The sequence below is a fragment of the Tinamus guttatus genome, unplaced genomic scaffold (genome assembly GCF_059628265.1).
Source record: "Tinamus guttatus ecotype Peru unplaced genomic scaffold, ASM5962826v1 Tinamus_guttatus_pri_ptg000067l, whole genome shotgun sequence".
Taxonomy (NCBI): Eukaryota; Metazoa; Chordata; class Aves; order Tinamiformes; family Tinamidae; genus Tinamus; species Tinamus guttatus.
This window is the reverse complement of record NW_028288601.1, coordinates 2,807,715-2,829,118: the sequence shown is the minus strand read 5'-3', so window position 1 is coordinate 2,829,118 and position 21,404 is coordinate 2,807,715. Positions and strand designations below refer to the sequence as shown.

Sequence of the window (21,404 nt, the reverse complement as noted above, 5' to 3'; positions counted from 1 at the left end):
AGAATTATTAATAATCTGCTTATAGGTATCTGGAGGAAAAAAATGGAAGGTCATGGTCTGACCTGCAGACCTTGGCAGTGTCCTTTAAACAAGCATTAATCATACGTAGTGCATCAAATCATCATGTGCAAGATAACATTAGTGACCTCTCCAACTGAGAATAACAAACGGGCTCTTAGTTTTCCTTTTTATACATGACAGTAGTGTTGACAACCACCATGTATATTTTTTGCCCTGTACCTAATCAGCCCTGATCCTTTTCCACACAGATTTTTTTCTTGAAGTACATCTTTTTACTCTAGCACATGATAGGAAGCTTTATATAGAACATGGAATGGGTCATCATGTATGCATGTTTATTTTGGTTGGATGCGTGAGAGCCAAGTAGTTCATTTGTCTTTTATGCTGATGAAATCATGAAGTGAACACAGGGAATTGGGTTGCGCTGACTACTTAGAATGTTTAAAATGCATAAAGCCGTGCTTCAAAGTATTGGTAAAAGTACATCATGCAGCAGCATTCTTGGGCAAAATACATATGGTTCAAACCCTTTGGGGGTACACCTCTAATTGTATGTAAGAATTAAGTTAATTCATGCATCTTTTTTTTCTATTCCACCTCTCTTTTAGTCCTAAAAGAGGCATTTCTGGTTGTAACCGGAATTCTAATGTGCTTAGAGATGTCTTTATATGCAGTTAGAGGATCAGAGTAAATATTTTAGAGCTAACTGAAGACTTAATTGCCTGTCAGGTGCTGAAAAGGTCTTGTTAAACGAATGATAACCCTATAATGTCTTAGTCTTTATTCCATAATGGCTGAAGTTCCAGCTAAGGAGTGCTGGAGGAGTCCACAGGATCTATTTGCATTAAATAAAGAGTTAACAGGCACCTAAGGCAATATTTCATGGCTGTTGCTGCCTTCTTTAAAATTGCCTCAGGATTTTAACATTCTGACCTGTCAGTCTTGCCATTGCTTCTCCACCTGCAGCTTGATGGCTCCAGCTGTTTTCCTTTTTCCCCTATTATGGCAGTGTGGCCTTAAGCACAAGCAAAGCGAGCAGCTGCGTGGCCAAGCCCTGCAGAGACTTGCAACTCATTGGCCATCCCGATACTCATCGAGCCCTTTGCTGTGGATTTGGAGGCAGAAGTAACATGCATCCTGTTGGCACCTCAGGGTGCTGCAAATCATACATCTAGCCTTGCTCTGTCTTTCACTGGTGGTGCCAACTGTTAGTTTGGCTCCCCAGGCATTTTCCTGACTGTATTTCAGGCTGTTTCACTGCATGGTAGTAGGACAGAGTTTATGGATCTCTAATATGTTAAGATTTGTTGCAGCAATATGCATTCTTAGTGGGATTTGCTTACCTGTTGTTCCTTATTGGCACTCTTACATCATTCAGGAGCCTCTCTTTTTGGTTGCTAAAACTGAATGGTTCATAAAATGGTGATTTAGAATAGAGTAAGGGGTGTCAGGTTCAATTTCAGAAGACTAAGGACTCTAAAACACAAAGTAGCTTAGAAGAAGTGTGGATACTAGCTGCATAGCTGCACTTGTGAAAGTTTTCAGGAAAACCATCCGAATGGCAGCTTCACTTTTCTTCCACCAGTCAGCCACAACTAAGCACAGCTGGGCTTTTCCAGCAACAGTCAGCTAGAAAAATTGTCAACAGGGTAAAGTGCAATCCCCTTATTTGATCTTGAAGGCAGTGTCCAAGATGTTAATGGTGATCACATCGCTTGCAATAAGTATCTTTGTCATTATTATTCTTTCCACTGATTGCTTGAGGTATGTTGCAAATTGGAGATAAGAGACTCTTCATAGTTCTGCTGAATGCTGCTGAAGCAACATTACTCTTATGCCGAAGTCCCCAATAAAATGTGTTTTTTTTTGTTTGTTTGTTTTCTAATTTTTTCAGCTTTGTAGGCCACAATGAATTCCTTGTAACAGAAATCTTTTCTCTGTATTTTTTTGCAAGAGCTTCTAGTTATACTCACTGAGATTCGATTTATGAGCTTCTGAACAGGAGAGGATATATTAATTATTTTGAAGCATATATAGTCCTTCACATATCTACAAAATGCCTTGTGTCCTAATAGGGTTAAATCCTCTTCATTAAAGTTGCTTTTAACCAATGAAATTCATTTTTTTTCTTGATGACTCTCCATGAATGTAGATCTAGAATTTCTCCTTTCAAAAAAAATTATTTCTGCTTTGAATTTGAGCTTCCGATTGGCTGCTCCAGAACTTGTAGAGAACGTGTTTTATGTGCTGCACTGATTCATTTGGAGATGTGGGATCATGTACTGTGTCGATGATACTATGAGTTGTTTTCTTCCCTACATCTTCTGTTGCTCTAGTTGACTTTAAAAGGACATCCTAAGTAACACAGACATGAGGCTCAGTATTTGCCCCTGGATCTGTGTCACCACACAGATAATGAATCAAGTCGCTGGTTTTAGAAAGCTAGTGACTTCTCAAGGGGGCACAGAAAGTCAGAAAGACATATGGTGTACATTATTTTTCTGAAATGCGCGGACTTAGTTTGTGCTGCAGCTCACCTCTGTCTGAACAATATCTTAAAATGGTATCGTTCAGTTGCGGCACCTTTCCTAGCTAAATGCTAAACCGTATTTTTCAATGTTTGTAGCAAGTCTTCAGTTATGTGTTTTGATGCTTAAGATTGACAAGAACTCAATAGTGAAACATTATAAAACCCTCTTTTGATCTCTCTTTTAATGACTTTATATATTGAAGTTTTCTACCCCTTTAAGTTAGTGCCCCAAGTATAGGTTCTTTCTGTGGTACTATTTCAAATTATGAATCAAACATATCAATTTTTTGACATATGCAGTGACTGTACCTGCTAATTAGGCCTGTGTTGCCTGCTCTGCCAGTTGTATTTAAGTGCATCCCTGAATCTAATTGCATCACTAAAGCCAGCTGGGTAGATTAGGTGCTGTAGGACCAGTAATTAGTGTATCAGCCAAAGTAGCATGGTTCTGTGCTGAACAGCAGTTTCTCTGACTTTCTTAACATTTCTTTAGCTTTTTCCATTTTACAGAAAAATAAATCCTGGATTTTGTCACTATTTGTTATACTATCTTTCCATGGATCAACAAATCCTATTCTGAAAAGTTAAAAATTAGGCAGTTGTGCTATTCTAACACTGAGACTTGTGATGAGATCTCTGAGACTGTTTGTAAACTTTTGACTTCTGAATGTTGCCTTCAGGCTTGGTAAGAAAAGCTCTATGTTTGTAAAGATTATCCTGACAGCAATATGCTGGGTCAGTTGTCAAGACATGTTTAGCATGGGGGGATGTATTAATCTGCTATAACTACCGCTGTAAGTGGCTGGAATAAATAGAGGGCTCAAGCAGATGAAGAGGGATTAACTGTGTAAATTGAGCAAACTCTTCAATCACTAAACCAGTGATTTTACAAAGGATTAGTCTGCTTTTACAAATATTGATTACTGATTTGTTACTTAGGATGAAGATGACATAACTTGTGCAGTTGCTATGGAGTATGCGATGTGAAGTGTACATCATTCATATTAATGGGGTTGTCATAGGCATTATAGAAACGACAGATTTATTATAGCGGCGCCGTCAGCATTGCCATAGTTAAGGTTATGTCAGCATTTCCATTAAAAGTCCTGTTTTCTTTTTTACTGTTCATAGATCAGCTTAAAATGTGCTCAGTTTATAGCTCTGAAGATATTTTTGTGCATTTCTAAAGGGAATTAAATAAATTTTTAAATTAGAAGAAAATAGTATGCATTATTTTTTAAAAATATGGTTTTGAAATCTTTGTTTTTAGTGCAGCTTCTGAGTGATGTTGTGCATATTCTATAGTTTCATTAAGGTAGGTTTATAGAGGAGTGTATGCATGTTAACCAGCTGATATAAGCTAACAAAGTAGACAAATTTTTCCATACGTGAGTACTTTGGCCTGTATATTCACAGCTTTCTCTGGCTTCATTTTTTTCCAGTGTTAATAGTAATCTGATAAAGGTAATACTTATAAGCCTTTTTCCACCTATATCCACAAAGTACCATCCTATTACTAAACTACATTATAGGATTTGACAGTGATACGTTCACTGTAGAGTTTGTCTTTTTAATTCTGAATTTAGGTTTATGTGTTTAGGTTTATGTGTGCCTTAGGGAAAATTGCAGATGGTGTGAGAATTAAGAGGCATAGGATAAAAGGCTGGAGATAAAGGAAATACTCACTGAAGTCAGAAAACACCCACTAACATTTATTTATTTTATTTCCTTACTGTAGAAATTCAATTGTAAAAACTTTGTGTTTCTCTCAGTATACCTTCCTTCTAGTCTTAGACAGACATGGCCCAAGACAACTCAACCACAGCTGTTCTCTCAGTTCCCTTTTCCCAAATTGTGACCCCACTGCAGAATATGGTGGTAATTCTGGTTTGTGAACTTCCAATATACTTTGCCGTTTCCTGCTTTAGATACTGAAGATATGGAAACCTGTATGCTTATGCTATAACAAAGATAACCTGACATCAAGCAAGTCAAATCTTTCCATTTTTCCAGTGAAGAAAATACTGTATAAGTGCCACACTTTCACCTTTTGTATTTCAATCCCATAGGAGATTTTAATGTGAGTATTGTCTTAAGAGATTCAGATGTTGTCAAGAGAATTTTTGTGAATAAAAATGAATTTAGCAAAACAAAAACCTAGTTAAATTATATGTAACTACTACTAAAAACAGTACGAGCTAGTTAGTCGTCTGAGAAGGATGTGTGAAAAAGCAAGTCCATGCTCTGAACAACCTCTTAAAAACTAAGGAAGATACTTTAAGTGATTAGCTGCAACAATTTGGGGCCTAGTGGGAAAGTCAGTGCAGTTGGCCTGGTTTGTCCTCCGCTCTTCTGCGTAGGCTGGGTTCTACCAGAGCTTCCCTCACCATGTGCTGCTTCAAGTGTGTGATACCTTCTGGAGACCTCAAATGGGGTGAGAGTATTAGTGTAATCATTCAGAAGATTTTGGAGTGAGTGTTGGAAGAAGGTTCTTCTCCTTATTCTCACTACTCTAGGGTCAGTTGTCAGGTCCCTGAAATCTACATCTGGAAAGCTTTCAAGAGAAGTAAGAGTACTCTCTTGGCATCTTGCAGGGCTTCCCTTGCTCTTTAGAGCTTGGTCATGCGTAATCAGAGCCAGACAGAAGAACTTTGCTAGCTTTGTGATAGCAACAGTTGCCTCCTGCGAGGAGCTTGGAAAATAGCTGTGTGTGTTTTCCATCTATAAAACTGTTGAATCTTCATTACCTCTTTCAGAATATTTAGAAATAAGATATAGTGGTGGTAGCTGTGGATTTTTTTGCCTTTAAGTTTTCTCCAGGTCTTGCTCAAAGAAAAAGGTGTACATTTCCTCTGTAATTTTTGTAAATGCAGTGTCATTGCTGTGGGAGATCAGTTCTACCGTAACTCCCTAATTCTCCCTGCGGAGAGATATTTGATAGGCGTTTTTTGTGTGCTGCAGTGAGAAGACTCGAAAGGCTCACATGAGATAATATTTTTTCTTTTTGTTTTAATTTTTAAAAGTCTAGTTTGTACATGTAGAATGCAGTGCAGGGTTGTACCTTGATCTGAATCCAAATTAACTTCCAAATGCAAAGGAGCTTTTAGTGTGATATTTCACTGATCACTGAACATAGCTTTTTGCTTAAATTAGCACTAGTGGCCAAAATGTATCAAAATGAGGCAATGAGGCAGCACATTCTAGCCATTTTGTGTTTGCAGGAATACACAAAATGTGGAAAATGAAAACTAGAGCTTCTTTGTGCCTCTGTCCTCCATGAAATCTGCAAGAACGGACTGTTGGAATCCTAATCTCTTTGTACAGATGAAAGTCTTTTTTTTTTTTTCAACTGCAAGCAGTAATGTTAAAAACTTTCTCTTTGGATCGAGGCTTTGGGCTGTTGGAGCGTTTGAAACGCTCGCAGTGTGTGTGCATGCTTCCTTTCAGAAGCTTAGCAGGCCAAAACTTTGGCCCGCAGTCAGAGCAGTTGGAAGTTTGCAGCCTGCAGAGCTCATCTGAGGGGGCTGCCACTTGGCATAATCAAGTTACATATAAAAGATCCTAAAATTTATGCTGGAGTTTTTCGCTGGTGTTTGGTGGTAATCTGAGAAATTCCTTGTTTCTCTGGATTTACTGTGGCACTGCTTGTTTTGTTTCCATGTGTTATGCTTCTGGTGAGAGCAGTAGTTAAAATGTTCCCCCACTTGAATATTCCTCATCTCCAACTGAAGTTCACAGAGGGTGATTTTCCTGTTGAGCTAGATTTGGCACTTCTCGAACGGTACTACTTTTATTTGTTTATTTAAAAGAGCTTTTAGAACTAGAAGCTGAACAATTTAGGGAAGAAAGTAAAAGCAATGGAGTGTACGTAGGAGAGGGTGTAAGGCAAAATAATTTGGGAAATAGTGAATTAACAGGAAGGAATATTCCCTGCTTTTTTGTTTAACTGGCTTGTGAAAAATCTAGCTTATAGGGTATTAACGAATCTTGGGTAAGAGCTGTACACTTCATTTAAGCTCTCATAGATCTGTCAGTATGTTGTTGAGTAGTAAATATTAATTAAAATAACATCTACTGCTATTTTTAAAAAATCATTTGAATATTTATTACTTAGCTTTGCAAGAACTGACATTTGGTAGCTTTTCTGCCAAAACATATTAAACCTTTCTTATGTTGACTTAGATATCGGTTGTTGTTTGTCTCTGTTTAGGCTCGTTTACTCTACAAAATGTGCCAATCATTCAAAAAGGAAATTCTAGTTATTTTAAAATTACTAATTGAAAAAGCTATAACCCAGAAAAGTAATAAAAAATGTCTTGTTCTGATTACCTTAACTTTTTCCTTTTTGAAATATTGTGACATGTGGTTATCTCCAAGGGTTTCTTATGCTTACCAGGTGGTTATTTAAAAATAGTAGTAAACTATGTTGTAAAATTGGATTGTAGTATTACATTTTCCAGGTGTTTTAGATGTTAAGCTGAAAATTGTTTTTACCTGGACATATTAAATGCTAGCTTTTAACTTGCTGCTTGATAAACGTATAGGACTTCCTTCATATTAGTCATCTGGGAATAGAGGAATCATAATGTGGTTAAAGATGCTATCCATATGCATTTAGACATAATACTGGTCATCCTCCAGCTGTAGATTCTTTATTCCTAGCCTTTTAATTTTCTCAGATGAGTTAACAGCATCTTCTGTGGTTCAGATATTGTGTAGATATTCTGAACCTTTACGTAGGGTTCCTAATCAAAATTGGATGTGTACTCCTGTCTGTGAGATGATGCTGGGGAGTTTCAGCTGCCTGCATAATTTCATGAGAATTTCCAGTGCACCTAATTGATCCATGATGGTCTGTTTTGACTGCAGCTTGGAGCTGCAGTGCAGAGGCATTTTTTACACATTTTTTATGTGTTTTCCTGCATATTTTATTTCTCACAGCGAAGTAGGAAGCTAAGCTTCTTGTTCCATAAGCAAAACTTGTATTGCCAGTCCCTACATCCGATGCATTTCTGTTAGCTGTGGTGTGGGCCTCTGAGTGATTGAAACCTTTCTGTCACTCTCTAGAATGATTGATTAGACTTTAATGAACTTTAAAGGGATTTAAGCAAAACTCCAATTTTCTTTGTCTTGTAGTACAGAGGTGGGAGCAGTAGACGTTGTACAAGAGACCTTTTCTTTACTGTTGTATCTTCTTTTTCTCCTCTTGCTTCGGAATCTCTGAGCAGTGGCAGAGGCGGGAAGGCCACTCCTGTGGAGTGTGCAGCAGCCCGTTTCACCTCCCAGGAGAAAGCACTACTTTTTTTTCTCCAGGGGAGAAAGTTGTTAATCCCTTTGCATGGGAAGTTGCTATCTAAGCGTAACAGTGGGCATTGGAGAGCCAGTTTGGGAGCCAACACAAACATACACAAGTTCAAGGGAACAGTGGTTGATAAAAGAAAAGTCTTGTAAATTCAAAGTTATGCGCAGACAAGGAGTGCCTGAGGTAGGATAACTCCACTAGGCTGTGGATGCTGGTAAATGGGTCTGACTGACTCCAGAAAATTATATAAAGAAGGCTTTGTCAAAAGTAGTTACAACTACTGCTTTGCTCCCCGAAACAGATGAGGATTGAAAGTCTCAGATGTACTTTTTTTTTTAAAAAAAATAAATTTTCTAAATACGTGGTTATTTGAAAATGAAAAAAAATCAAAAATGAAAAATAGCTAAAAGAGTCTTTAAAGCATCCCACATGCTTGAAAAAAATAAATATTTCTGTAAATAATCCATAGCAGTGGTTTCTAGTCTGCCTGGCCCACTGCCTTCTCCTGAATTTACAGGAAGGAAGGGAGGAGAAATCCTCATCCCTCTCTCTTTACAAGGGAGGAGGCAAGAAGAAACACTCAGCATTTAGGCCTCTGAGGGTGTAGTATTAATGTATGTAACCAAAACTCCTGATCCAAAATTAGAAAGTGCTAAATAACTAGAAACAGATGACACTGCTTTAAGTATTTGTGGATAAAATACACTGCTGGCTCTTCTTGGGTGGATATATTAAGGCAAGTTGTGCTGAGGAAATTATGAGTATGAACTTTCAGAAAATACAGTGGTGAATCCTGGGGATGGCTCCATAGCAAAATCTCGTGAACTAGACAGTCCAGGAACACGCCCTTTAAAAATCAAAACACTGTCTTTTCTGAATAAATGTTTCAAAACCTAAACATTTTCCATGGTGTTTGTTAACGTAAATGAAATGTATTTTCTTTAAGATTTGTTTTTTGATCTTGCACATTAAATTAATTTACAGCTATTAGGCCAGTACATCTGCAAGGTATTGAAGTAATCTCTGTGGAGATGCTTAAGACAGTTAATGAAGCTAATGAGATTTTATACGATCTTCCTAGCGATTACTTTTCTTTAACTAGAAAATCAGAAGACTGTTGGAAAGGAGATTTTTAAAAAACGATCAGTAAAAAATATTTTTTTTCTTAATGCAGGGGAAAGGTATGCATATGCAAATCAAACACCACTTCTTTAACCTAGATTTTTAGTAGTTGTGTAACAGATGTGACCACACTGTATTGGTATGTACAAATTCAAAGATAATTGAATCCCTCTGTAGTCCCTATTAAAAATAGATAAATTACTGTATTTCCATATCACAACAAAATAGAGAAATATGAAGACTTTAGGAAAAGTGTGTGAGATGGGATGGGAGGGAAGAAAAGAGGAAGCAGAACACACTTCTTGTGTTGCTGGAACAGGATGAGTTCTTTGCTGAGACTTCCACACCAACTTTATCAGCAGATCCGTGCCAGTTTAGAATTTTAATCTGAGAGTTGTGAGCCTGAGGAGGAAAAAAAAAAAAAAAAAAAAAACCCACTATATTTCTGCATTTAAAAAAGTATTATTTCAGTATTTATAGTAGCTGCTCTTTACTTTTATAGAACGATCCAGTTTTGTAGATTCTACAGGATATACTTTTACATTGCTAGTAGTTTTCCTCTTTGCTTTCTGGATGATACCAAATGCATTCTTCTTTTAATAATATCCATAATTTGAATAGAAATAGATTCCAGTTTCTCTTTTTGTATAAATTGGATTTTCAGTGCAGTAAAAATGAAGCTGAAGAAATGAATTTCAAAAATAGTGATTTTGTATATATATATTTAATTAAGGGAAGATGCAGAAATAGAAATTGTTTCCTTCTCCATATAAAAAAAATGTGTTTTGGCTGACGAGTTTCCTTTGCAAGACTGAAAAATGGTGAATGATTCTTACTTGAGTAAGAAGGTCTTTACCATTATAACATAGAGCTGTGGTGCTCTGCTAGAAAGGGAAGCTGTAATCAACTACTTAGCTGTTACTGAATCACACTTATCTCCACTTCGCCTGTTTAACTTCCCATAAGCATGCTAAGCATCTCTTTAGAATGCATTGACCTCTGATTATTTCTTGCTTTATGTATCCCTTAGCCCACATTGAAGAAATAAAAAATATTCTTATCGATGTACAGTACAGAATGATACAACCTGATTTGTGTTATTTATTTAGTATGCAGAATGAAATTTTAACACCTTTGTGTTCTCTAAAAATCAAAATGCCGTGAATAATTATTAAATTTCATGCATTTTGTCATGCAAAATGATACTGATAAAGCTGCTTTTGAATAATGGGCCCAACTCACTATTGCAATAGGGTGCAAAATCATACTGCTCAAGATTTTAGCTCTCTGATTATCAGGGTGCAAACATTCTGGACATGTCATAAACTGCAGAGCAGTCTAAAATCACAAGAAGTCACACTGGATCTCTGGAATTTGTTCAGTGGAACCTGTGCCTTAATACATGAACGTGATGTCAGAGCATGGTCAGTGGAAGAGCTGGCTTTATGCTTGAGAGAAAGCATTCCACTTTATTTTCACTGGAGGAATTTTTAGCCTGGCAGCAATAGCATTGTAATAATTGCCAGCTGTTCACTTGGCACAAAAGGACCTAGAACCAAGGAGAACCTGGTGCATTATATATGTAATTTACTTTCTCGTTAAAACTTGTAGGTTTAGGCCTCATAAATATCATGATCTGGTGTTTGGCCTTTGTGCACATCAGCCTGGGAGTACGCATGTGGAGCATAGCTTACAGATTTTAGTTTGGAATACATGAAAGTAATTTCCAGCAAGATCAGAAGAGAAATTATTCTGGGAGATTCATCTGTGGGTGGGTGGTCAAGAAATAAGGAAAGGTTTTAACGTTAAGCAGATGGACCTCCCTCATTTAAGCTATATTTTGGAAGATGCAAGTTAATCATCAGCATAAATATTGGATAGTATTGGCATTTCATGTTAAAAGAATAAGGATGAACATCTAAGGTATTAGCAATGTAGAAACTCCAAATAGAAAAGATATTTTTCTATATCTTCAATTCCAGGTGTGTCCACCTCTTTTCAGGCAATGATATAACAGAATTATAAAATTAATCCTGGAAGGGTACACAGGAACATCGGTTGTACCTTTCTCCACCCGTAAACTCACATAGCTGCAAGCTGCAGAGCATTTCTTGACACACAGTTCGATTTTGCTCTTTGATATTTTTAAGTTTTAGCACCTCAAGAACTGCAGAATAGCACAGGAAGGAAGCATGAAAGATTTAAGGGCACTGTTAACATCTTCTTTTCCTAAAACCTTGCGTCATGCCTGGAAATGGATCTTATGGGGCAAAATAACTAGCTAGTCCTTGTGGTCTCTGCTAGTTTGATTTTTTAGGGGAGAAATTTCCCTATGATTTTGTTATCGGTTTGACCATAAGGATGTGAGCAACAACTACTGACTGGGCACTTGAGCAAATTAATACCAGTAGGAGCTCTCTTGCATCCTGCACTATATTTCATAGCACATGGCAGACAAACTCCAGGGAAAGCAGAGAAAATTGAAATCCAAACTACTTCACCTGCTTCCGTGAGGCAAGGGGATACTTTCTCTTATCTATAGGAAGTCTTGGAGTCTGCATGAGAGTAGAGTATTAGACTGGTGTTTGGAGATTCAGATCTCAGCCCTTGCCTTTAAGCGGGTATGTGACTTGAAGCACATTCCTAATTTGTTTCTCAATTCCTTTTTTTTTTTTTTTTTTTTTTTTTTAAGTGAGTCTTTCTTTCTTGCACTTTTTTCTGTGGTAGATATCTTAAGTTCTTTGGAGAAAGAGCTATCTTACTCAAAGTCCTATATAGTAATGAACTGATGAGTTTCTAATCTTAGCTGTGGAATTACAGTCTTTAGTGTAATGTAAACAAATGCTGCCTTACTATAATAAAGCACTACTTTAATAATACGTTAACTTATGAGATTGATGGCAAAGCTGGGCTATTCTAAATGATCAGGAAAGCGATGTATTGATTAAAAGCAACAATAAAAAGCAACCTGCTGCAGGTATCTCAGACTTCTAGTTGGGAGCCGCCACATCGAGGGATTGCAGGCTACTTCCGTTCGTAACATGGACAAGAGAGTAAAGCACTGAAAGAAATGGAAGAAAGATAGAAAGGTGATGCAGCTAAAGAGTCTTTCCATGCTGGCTCTAGGCAGTGGCTGGAAGGAAGTCTTCGTTCTCTGTTCTTGCTTCCCCTCCTTGTTTTGTTTGCAGAGGGGTAGGGTTTGGTCTGTGAGCCTTTTCCTGCCACATGTGCATAACACCTGCAGTTAATGAGAATCTGCAAGGAGGTATTTTTTTCTCTTTCCTTCATGCTTTTGATACTACTTATTCTGCCCCCTCCCTCCCCACGGCAGGATGTACAGGGAAATGAAAGAGGGAATTTAGCTGAACTAATAGTCTTTTTTTCCTTTCATGTACAGCCTGTATGTCTTGGAATGCTAAGATTTGGTCCCTCTCGCTTGCCAATCCACTAATGTTCCTTTGTATTTTCGGTTCCCAGCCTTCTCAAACAGGTTTTGGTGGGCAGTGCTACTGAGCAGCCACATCTTGTTACATGGAGCTGCTGCCTCAGTTGCCTTAAGTGACAGAAAACCAAATTGGCTTCTCCATAGGTTGAGTGTGGGAACAAGTATCTCTGCAATGCCAAAGTAACAGTGGAAGACTGCATTTTTTTCATGTGGGTTCTTTTCCTCAAAATCATTCAGTGCCATCTGCAAAATAAATGTAGCTTCAGAAAATGGCATCATTAAATTAGTGCCAGGTTGTGTCAGCAGAAGCAGCGAAACTGGGACGGCTCTCTGAAGTCTCTAGCTCTCTGAAATAGCTCAGGTGAGGTTCTGCCTGTAGGCAGAATAACATTAAGGAGCCTCTGTGCATTTGCCCAGGACTCTGTGTCCCTTATCTGTGGCTCTAAGTGTTCCCAAAGGCAATAAATTACTACTTGCCAAGTTTGCCTTTCAAAAAACAAATTCAAAGCATAAAATTAGCTCCAAATTGATGTCAAAGTTTTTATATTAAAAATTCAAAGGAGCGAACCAGTTTTATTTATTTGTTTTTAAGTAGGTTTTATCCTTTTCCCATCGGTGGGGAAGCGCTGGTCTAGCATGAGCCCTGCGGGACGAGGGGAGGCTGGAAGAGTTGCACGCTGATGCCTCCCAATGACCAGTTGGAAGCAGCACACCATATGTAATTGCAAAAACTCGTCACTTCCCCCACTCATAATATCATCGTGAGATCATCTTCTTAAGTAACTCTTAAACTTGCCATGCAAGTGTCTTTGTGTTATGTTCTCGTTTAACATTGTGCAGTCGTTGCATACTTACCAAGCGAGGGGGAACAGCTGCCTCATTTGAAGAGGCATGTGCATATAGCCAAGAGCTCCTGCATTTTTAACACAGTTTTAAGAATTCCGTAGGAGCTATAAAAATACCTAGTGCCCTGCTAATCTTAAAATAGAAAAAGTTTCAGTGGAAATGTCAATATATGTAAAATTCTACATACTATTTTACAGTAGCCCCTCCCCACCCCCCCAAAAAAAATCTATCTGTTGTTGTCTGAAGAGCAAGTTGTTTTATTTAAGGAATGTATTCTGAGAGTGTTTGGGTTTTTTAAAAATAATATTCTGTGTGCTCCTGTCTCTTCGTCTTCTCGTCTTCTCACAACTGTATTTTAAAAAAGACACCGTGAAGCAAATTGTTTCTGGGCACCAATAAAAAGTAAATTCTATTTTAAGGGGTAACCTAAAAGCTTAGGAGGTAAGAATCACTTTCCAGAGATAGAGATTTTAGTTCAAGGCTGACGATTGATCTTTAACCCACTCTGGATAGTTTAAAGTGCTTGTTTAACACAGGGGTTGTCAGCTGATGTTAGTCCTTTTGTAGGTTTTTCTTGGTGGAACTTAATGAGATTACATATATTTTGATGAATAATTGCTGCTATGCAAATTTGCCACCTACCTACAGTGACTCTTATGAATATTTGATGATAATAAGTAGTGGGAACTTCACTGTGATGCTCAAATGTGCTTAAATAAGAAGGAGCACAAGAATAGCTTTTGTTCTGCTCTTTTGACTTGTGGAAAAAGATGTGTGACACTTGTGTATATATATTGGTAACTGTAACACATCTAAAATACTTAATGCTTTTAACACTAGCAGTTTAAATGATAATTCTGTCTCTTTGCAGAGGAGGGAGGGATTCAGAAGGGGAAGACACATTTCTCTTAACGTCTAGTTTTCTGTTTTAACTTGGGGCAGGGTAGACTGGTTCATGTGGTGTTTCTAGCTATGAATTAACTATTGAGAAAGGGGAAAAAATGCACTGGAATATATTTGCCATTTTGCAGATGCAGCCATGTTCTTCTTCAAAACCTAAAAATAGAATCTTTAGATCAACAGTTTTGCAGACTTCTGTGCAATGTGTTTGGTCTATCTAGTATCCCCGTATAAAGCTGATTTGTCTAAATAGTGCTTTTCTGTCATAACGCAAATCATGCAATGTCTGTCTGTAGCAGGCACCACTTTTTATCATCCCTTCATCTGGTTTCTTCCTTTGTAGACAGTGCAGTTTGTTCTGCACCTGTATTGTTTTTCAAGACATTCTTATGTGTATTGAAAATGAGATTCCTGATTTAATTGTATTGAGTTGTGATAATTTGCTTTTGTTTGCCCATTTGAAACTCACTACTTCAATTATTTAGCTTGCTTTTAGCAGTGTATTCAGAATGTAAGCTAATGTTTTCTAAGTTGCCATAGCTTACTTCATTTGTTTATTTTCTGAGACTTGCAGGGCCTGCTAAACTGCTATTTTTTCCTCACTAAACTGGTGTTAACAACACAAGCAACAACTCTGTCGTGCATAGTTGTTAGATCTTTTTTTTTTGTGCTTAGAATAATCTGCAGTTGTGGCTACTAGAATTGTTTTTTCCAGTACCTCCTGAGTATCGAGTGTGTTCCATCTGTAAGTTCATTAATGCTGCTCTTTCTATATATATATATACGTGTGTGTGTGTGTGTATATGTATACACATTTACTTGAAAGACAGTGCTTTACAGAACTTATTCTTCTTTCAGGGAATCAGTTTCCTCCTGTTGCAGCTCAAGATCTTCAATTTGTACTGAAGGCTGGGTATCTTGAAAAACGCAGAAAAGGTAAGTTTACCTGAATTTGTGAAGAATATTTAGGGTACATTTTATTTTGGGGAAGTCTGTGTGCATTTATGTACAGAAATAACATATATAGAATTGAGAAAATGTATTAGAAGTTGAAAGAAAAGAACAGAAAAGAAAGAAAACAGCAAATAACTTCTACTGTAGTATTAAAAGAAAATCTCGTTTCTTTATTGACTAAAAAAAATATGCTGTTAAAGTCCAGTGTCAGCTATAATTCAGACACTTCTGGATATTTTTGAAGAAAACATTAGGAACGTATGCAAAAGTGCCATATGTTGACTTCATGTTTCACTGAGCATCAAGATTTATTTTCCTTCAAGAGGGCAAATATTGATCTCAGCTTTAGTTCAGTCAATATTTACCTTGATTCAATAAATCTTATATTGTCACCTTAATATGCACTTAATGCAGCAACAACTCTAGGAAACATTTAAGAAGTTGTTCATAATTTTCATGTATTTAATGGCACACACATTTTCTTTTTATAAGATTTCAAATTTCCACTCACCTACAATTTTTACTTAATTTCCTTCTCAGTTTTGTACTTTTCCCCTCCTTCATATCCAGATTTTGTTTCCTTTCCATAGCACTTTTCCTGTCTCCTCCTCCCTCCTCTGTCTTCCCTCACCCTTGAAAGAAGTAACATATTTGTGTTTAATAATGCCACAAAGTGTTACAACACAAATTATATTAATTGCAGACCACAGTTTTCTCGGCTTTGAATGGCAGAAGCGTTGGTGTGCTATCAGTAAGACGGTCTTCTATTATTATGGAAGTGACAAAGGTAATTATAATAACTATGATAAACTATTAAAATGTTCTTCTTTTAATACACAGAAGAGTATGAAAGCTTTAGTGGAGCTGGAAACTGAGAAACCAAAGTCATTTTGAGAGAGCAATGAACCTTTTAAAAGAATTGTTGTCTCTTAAAGAAAATGTGTCCATTTTCAAAAGCAAGGAAACTGAGGAAGAAAGATTAAGTTACTTGTAAAGCTACTTGGTGTGCAAATAAGAGCTAGCTATTAGGTTTGATAGTACTCTAGTGCTTAATTAATCTACTAGACAGCAAATGCTTTTTTTTTGTCCAAATGGGATTTTCATTTTAAAACACCTTCTAGCAATTACTCCTTACTGAGCCCCTTAAAGAGTGGTTCTCTCCGGGAAAATGTTAGTCTAAAAATTGCGAGTGGAGTTCCATGTTTCTTGCTAAATTGTTTATGTTCTGGAAAGGCTAGAAATGAAGTAATATGTTTAGCTGACAGTCAGTTCTGAAGACTAGCTAAGGCTAGCTCTGAAGGTAACTTCTAAAGAACAGTTTAGAAAGAATCTGGCTGAAACCGTGGGATATCACTTGGAACTTCCAAAACTGCCAATCAAATAAAACATCCTTTTAATTTTGTGCTAAGTATATTTGGTATTTTGGAGTAAAACAAGTGATACAGAATTTTTTTTAGTAATTCTTAAAAAAGAAATTATGTTTTTTAAAAAAATATTTATTTCTGAATAAATGCCAAGCTTTTTCTTCTGCTTATGTTTGTGTGACATTATTTGAGATTAGTAAAGATGGTTATTCATATTAATTCAAAGACTGATTTAGTTTGATACAGTTTGTTTCATTCCTTGTATGCTGATTCATTTAAACTCAACCTATATTTAAAAATGAGGTAGAAAGTAAGTCAAGATCTTACCATATCTCAGTTACTTTGGATGTTTTAAGACCAGTTTTCAGCTTGCTGCAGTTTCTTCCTCATGAGTTCTGCTCCCAGAGATTGGATAGTATTATCTTCCAAGTGTTCCTTGTTCTATTTACTGCTTCTTTGAGATTTACTTGATTAAACTTTGAAAATATAAATAATCTTTCTTCAAAAATTGTGAAGAAGTGTGTCGTTATACTGATTTGTCAACTGCAATTTTGTTCTTTCTCTGAAAAATAATGTCGAACCGTTTGCTTATGCATGGTTTTCTCGTTCTAGGGTTTATATTGTCTACAATTTTGAAACAAAAATAGATGTTTTAAATTGTTAGTTTTTAAAGACTTTTCTGGGTTTTAAAATCTTCTTTGCCTTTTAACCTAGTAATTTTTGCAAAAAAATCAGTGAATTTTTTGCATATACTTTTGACTTTTGTCTATGTTAATGATTATACATTCTATCATACAGTCTTTGGATTAAGGCAGGGAAGCTGCCCATCTCCCCTTTTTCCTGCTACATTTTTTTTTCCTTTTGTAAAAGCTCGACTATCAAAGCTATGTTGTAATTTCTAATGTCTATGCTGAAAGTTAAGATTCCCTAGCACCACAGAGTTAGTATCCTATTAGGAACTGATTGTACTACACTGTGGAATATCATGTCTTTTCTTTATGGTATTAAGGGTAAATGCTTTCGTTTATACATATAGAGCTTTCAAAGACTATGGATTTTGGGGGAAGATCCTTCTGATTGTAACATAGTGATGTGGTGAAGGCATTTAGTCTATGGAGCTTCTTTTGGGAATTATACAGACATGGACTGACTCTGAACAATAGCTCATGAAGGAAGCAAACAAATCAGATACCTGGAAGCAGGACAGAAATTCCAGTATTCGATGCTGTTAGTGCAGGCAAACCAGCTTGATGGAAACACATTATCTTCCAGATCTGGGATGGCCAGGCCAGTAACTCCATAGCTTGTGTTAGAAGAAGAAGGACCTGTGCTATTTCCCTCAGCCTTGTAATGCACTAGGACATGAGGTTACCCATTCCAGTGCAGAAGCAAATTGCCAGCATTGCCTGGAAACTGGATTCCCTGGTTTAGTATGCTCTTTTCTGGAAGAACAGAGCGTGTAAGGGGGGGAAGTGATGAAAAGGTTTGGCATTTATTTGCTGGAAGAACCTGAAACTACGTTCATTGCCTCTTCTGCAGCCAGCATAGTACTTGCCGTAGCTTGGGTCGTTTGGGCCTTCTCTTTTGCTACGACCTTTGATGCGGTACCAGCCAACTTGGGCCGTGTTGAAAATGCAACTGTGCCCCCAGCAGCTGTAGGGTAGTGGTGAAGGGTGCGCTTGGATGGCTCAGTGCCATCCTCCCGAGTTGCTGCCACCTCCCAGATTGTTTGGATGGCAGCTGTCTAAATGATGTTGTCTGCCCTAGTCTGTGCAGTGTCTGCAGGCGTTTTGTATCAGCTGGGTCCTGGTTACTGACAGATTCCAGAGCTGATTCGCACAACAGGAAAATTTCCCCTTGTCAATGTGAAACCAGTTTGAAGAGAGACAAGGGAGACGAGGGATTCCATATATGCTCACATTTATGCTACATGTGTCAACTTTAATGAGTAATTGAGTGCTAGTGTATATGTGTTGTGGAATGTGAAGCAGAGAGGTAGCAGGGATTTCAAGTTCTTGCTTGGTTTGTTTTGCATTGAGGATGTTTTTAAATCTGGGACATGTAGACTGCTCATGTGTGAAGGATATTTTCTATCTGATGAAATGTGTGTTTTGTTGATCAAGGTTTGGCTTGTATGTTTAAATATCAGTTTAAATGTAACAGACTGCTAAATTTAAGGGTATAGGATACCTTTTTATTGGATTATGTAGATTTGTTCTTTCCAAAATACTTCTAATTCTTGTAACCTTTTTCTTCTCACATTTCTGAAAACAGCGTAATAGCATATAAACAGTATAGTAATGTATAAACCTCACAAGCCCATGGAAGCAAAAGTTTCAGAACCATTTTTTTCAGACCTGCTTACTGTTTTTCAGAGGTATGAGGCCCAGTCTGGCAAGTACAGTACAAACTAAAGCCTGGGAAACTGAAATAGATGAGGTTATTCGGGCGGGAAGGAGGAGATTGTTCAGGCAAAAGAGGGAGAAAGAGAGAGATTAGAAGCTTCCTTTTCAATATTTGTGATACCTGCTGGCTAATGCATGTCTCATTTCCCCTTTTCTTCACCTTTTTTGTGGTAAATTTGGTGCAGCACTGGAGAGTGAAGCAATGTTATTTATCCCTGAAATACAGACAAGAGTAAGGGAACCATCTGTCCTTTGCATTCAAGACTATATAGAGTAGATGAAGGAGCAGGATTTAAAGCTTTACTTCAAGTAAGTGGCCGAAGTAGGTATTGCACGTGTGTGTATCTGTGGCCGTGCCGCAATGTTCATTGCCAAGATGCAGCCTGTATCACTGCAGAGAAGCACGTTCAAGTGCTACAGACAGCACAGGTTTCCAGGAGCTTGCCTGCTCCCCTTTCTGTAGTCTCTCCTTCCACAAGCCACTTCGAGTCCTCTTTGCTTTGCTTCTGTCCCTACAGGAGCTTCCTCAAATGGGTACCTTGTTTGTGTGCCCGCTCTTCATCGCTATGATCTGCCTGGCAGTACCGAGGTACCTGGGCACCTAGGTGGAGTGGCTTGCCCCTTGGACTCCAGAGTGCATGTAAAGAAAGTTAATTTATTGCTTTACAAGTGAGTGAATTAAGAGCTTCATTACTTTCTCCTCACTAGGCCACAATTTTATATGCCCTCCTTTCTCAGCAATCTGAAGAGATCAGCTAAATGTTTAGCAAGACAGTTACTGATAACATCTGGGTAATATCTTTCCCTGTTAATGGACACTAAAAATTTATATTCATTTTTATAACTCAGAAATGGGGCTGCCTGTCTGCCAGTGGTACAACGCTGAAGAGAGGAATAATTCAGAGGCCTTTTTAAGTCTTGGTTGATGGACATTTTTTAGCAAGGATGTAACAGTTTTGGAAGTCTCTTCTGAATGGTGAGATAGTAATGGGCAGGCCAGTGGATGCACTACTTTCATTTGGCAAAAGATATATCTCTATTTATCTATATATGTATGCACATACACACACACGCGTGCGTGCGTATGTTGAAATACATATTTTTGGTATGTACGCATATGAGGAGTATGGTGACTGGAAAGCATTAAGAGAGAGGAAAGTTGGAGCTGGATATGCAAGTCTCTTCTACTACTCCCCTAACCAGAGTACTAACATTCCTGCTCCATCCTAGGCTTACACAGTTCTCCCAGGAGCCAAATGAGTAACTGCTGAGGTATCGTTTGGCTGTTAGCTCCAGACCTCCTTCTCTTAATCCTCCACCTCTGAACAAGCACGTGATCGAAAAGACGAGAAAAACTCATTCAGTTTTGACTTTGTTTTTGATAAAGTCCATGATCTAAATCTGCAGGATCTGTGTCGGCTCAATAGGACGTCCCCATAGCAGGGTGTGATGGCAATCAAAGGAATCAGTCTAATGAGAACAGAGTCTTTTGCTGTGAAAATGTTAAATTCAGATCTCAAGAGATATAGTTGTCATAAATAATGCATTATAAGGAAAAACAACCCAATCAAGAAAAAAATACCATGACTGGATCTGCAAGTCTTGATTCTCCCTGATCACCTGCATTTCAGTTGGGAATAGTGATTTAAGCAGATGAAAATATTCTCCTGAATTCAGTTTGTTCACGCTGTTGCTATTTTAAATCCTGGGGTTTTATGCCATCTGTGGCTGTACATTTGCAATACCTGTTGATTTTAAAGGGAGTATGAATGTGCAAATAAGTAGCTCCAAGTTTCATGAGGGTATAGGTCCGTAAGTAAGGGGATCCTGATTATTATCTCTGATCACAAGATGCTACAAAATTATAGTAATTTAAGGATTATGTGAAATGCACATGATCTCACCAATATATTATAAAATATTCCAAATTATCTGGTGTAGCAGTGCATCTCTGGAAGAGGGAAAGGCTGTTACTTTTTTTTTTTTTTTATCCTAATCAATAGCATAACTTAAAGCATTTTCAGGCTGTTAAATCCAGCACTTTTAAGATTTACTGGCATCTTAACAGTTCTCAACTCCTGGACTGGATGATAGGTTTATTCGGTTCCCGTGGACAAGTGTTTGGCCCAGTGGTATACTATACCAGTCTGTCCTCCAATATAAGCAATATAAGTTGTTGCCCTGAATAATGTATTTCAATCTTTGCCTCTGCTTCTTAGTTTTTTTCATCTAAATTTCTCAAAAGACTAGATTTAAAAAAAAACAAAATATTGCATTTCATGTTCACTATCTAACAGAAAAGAATTCCTGTGCATGCTCCAAAAGCTGGAAAAGAAATTACCGTTTTGGAAATACTGCCATTTACTATTTTTAGAAAGCAGACATACTGCATATGGGAAAGTATGTGGAAGTACATTTAGCATGAAACCATGTAAACCATAAAATCTCAGAGACTCATAATCTCAAAAAGGCGAGAGTTAAAGTATTTATAGATACTATTAGAGTCTATAATTTA

At 37.4% G+C, this 21,404-nt stretch overlaps 1 protein-coding gene across 2 annotated transcripts in view; it reads left to right on the top strand.

The window, feature by feature from the left end:
- SKAP2 (src kinase associated phosphoprotein 2) overlaps positions 1-21,404 on the top strand; it is a 513,964-nt gene that overhangs the window by 51,077 nt on the left and 441,483 nt on the right. For both annotated transcript variants that reach the window (XM_088519719.1, XM_088519720.1), the window contains exons 5-6: positions 15,025-15,102; positions 15,824-15,907. In XM_088519719.1, coding sequence (XP_088375845.1) covers positions 15,025-15,102; positions 15,824-15,907 — 162 coding nt within the window. The remainder of the gene's footprint in view (positions 1-15,024; positions 15,103-15,823; positions 15,908-21,404) is intronic.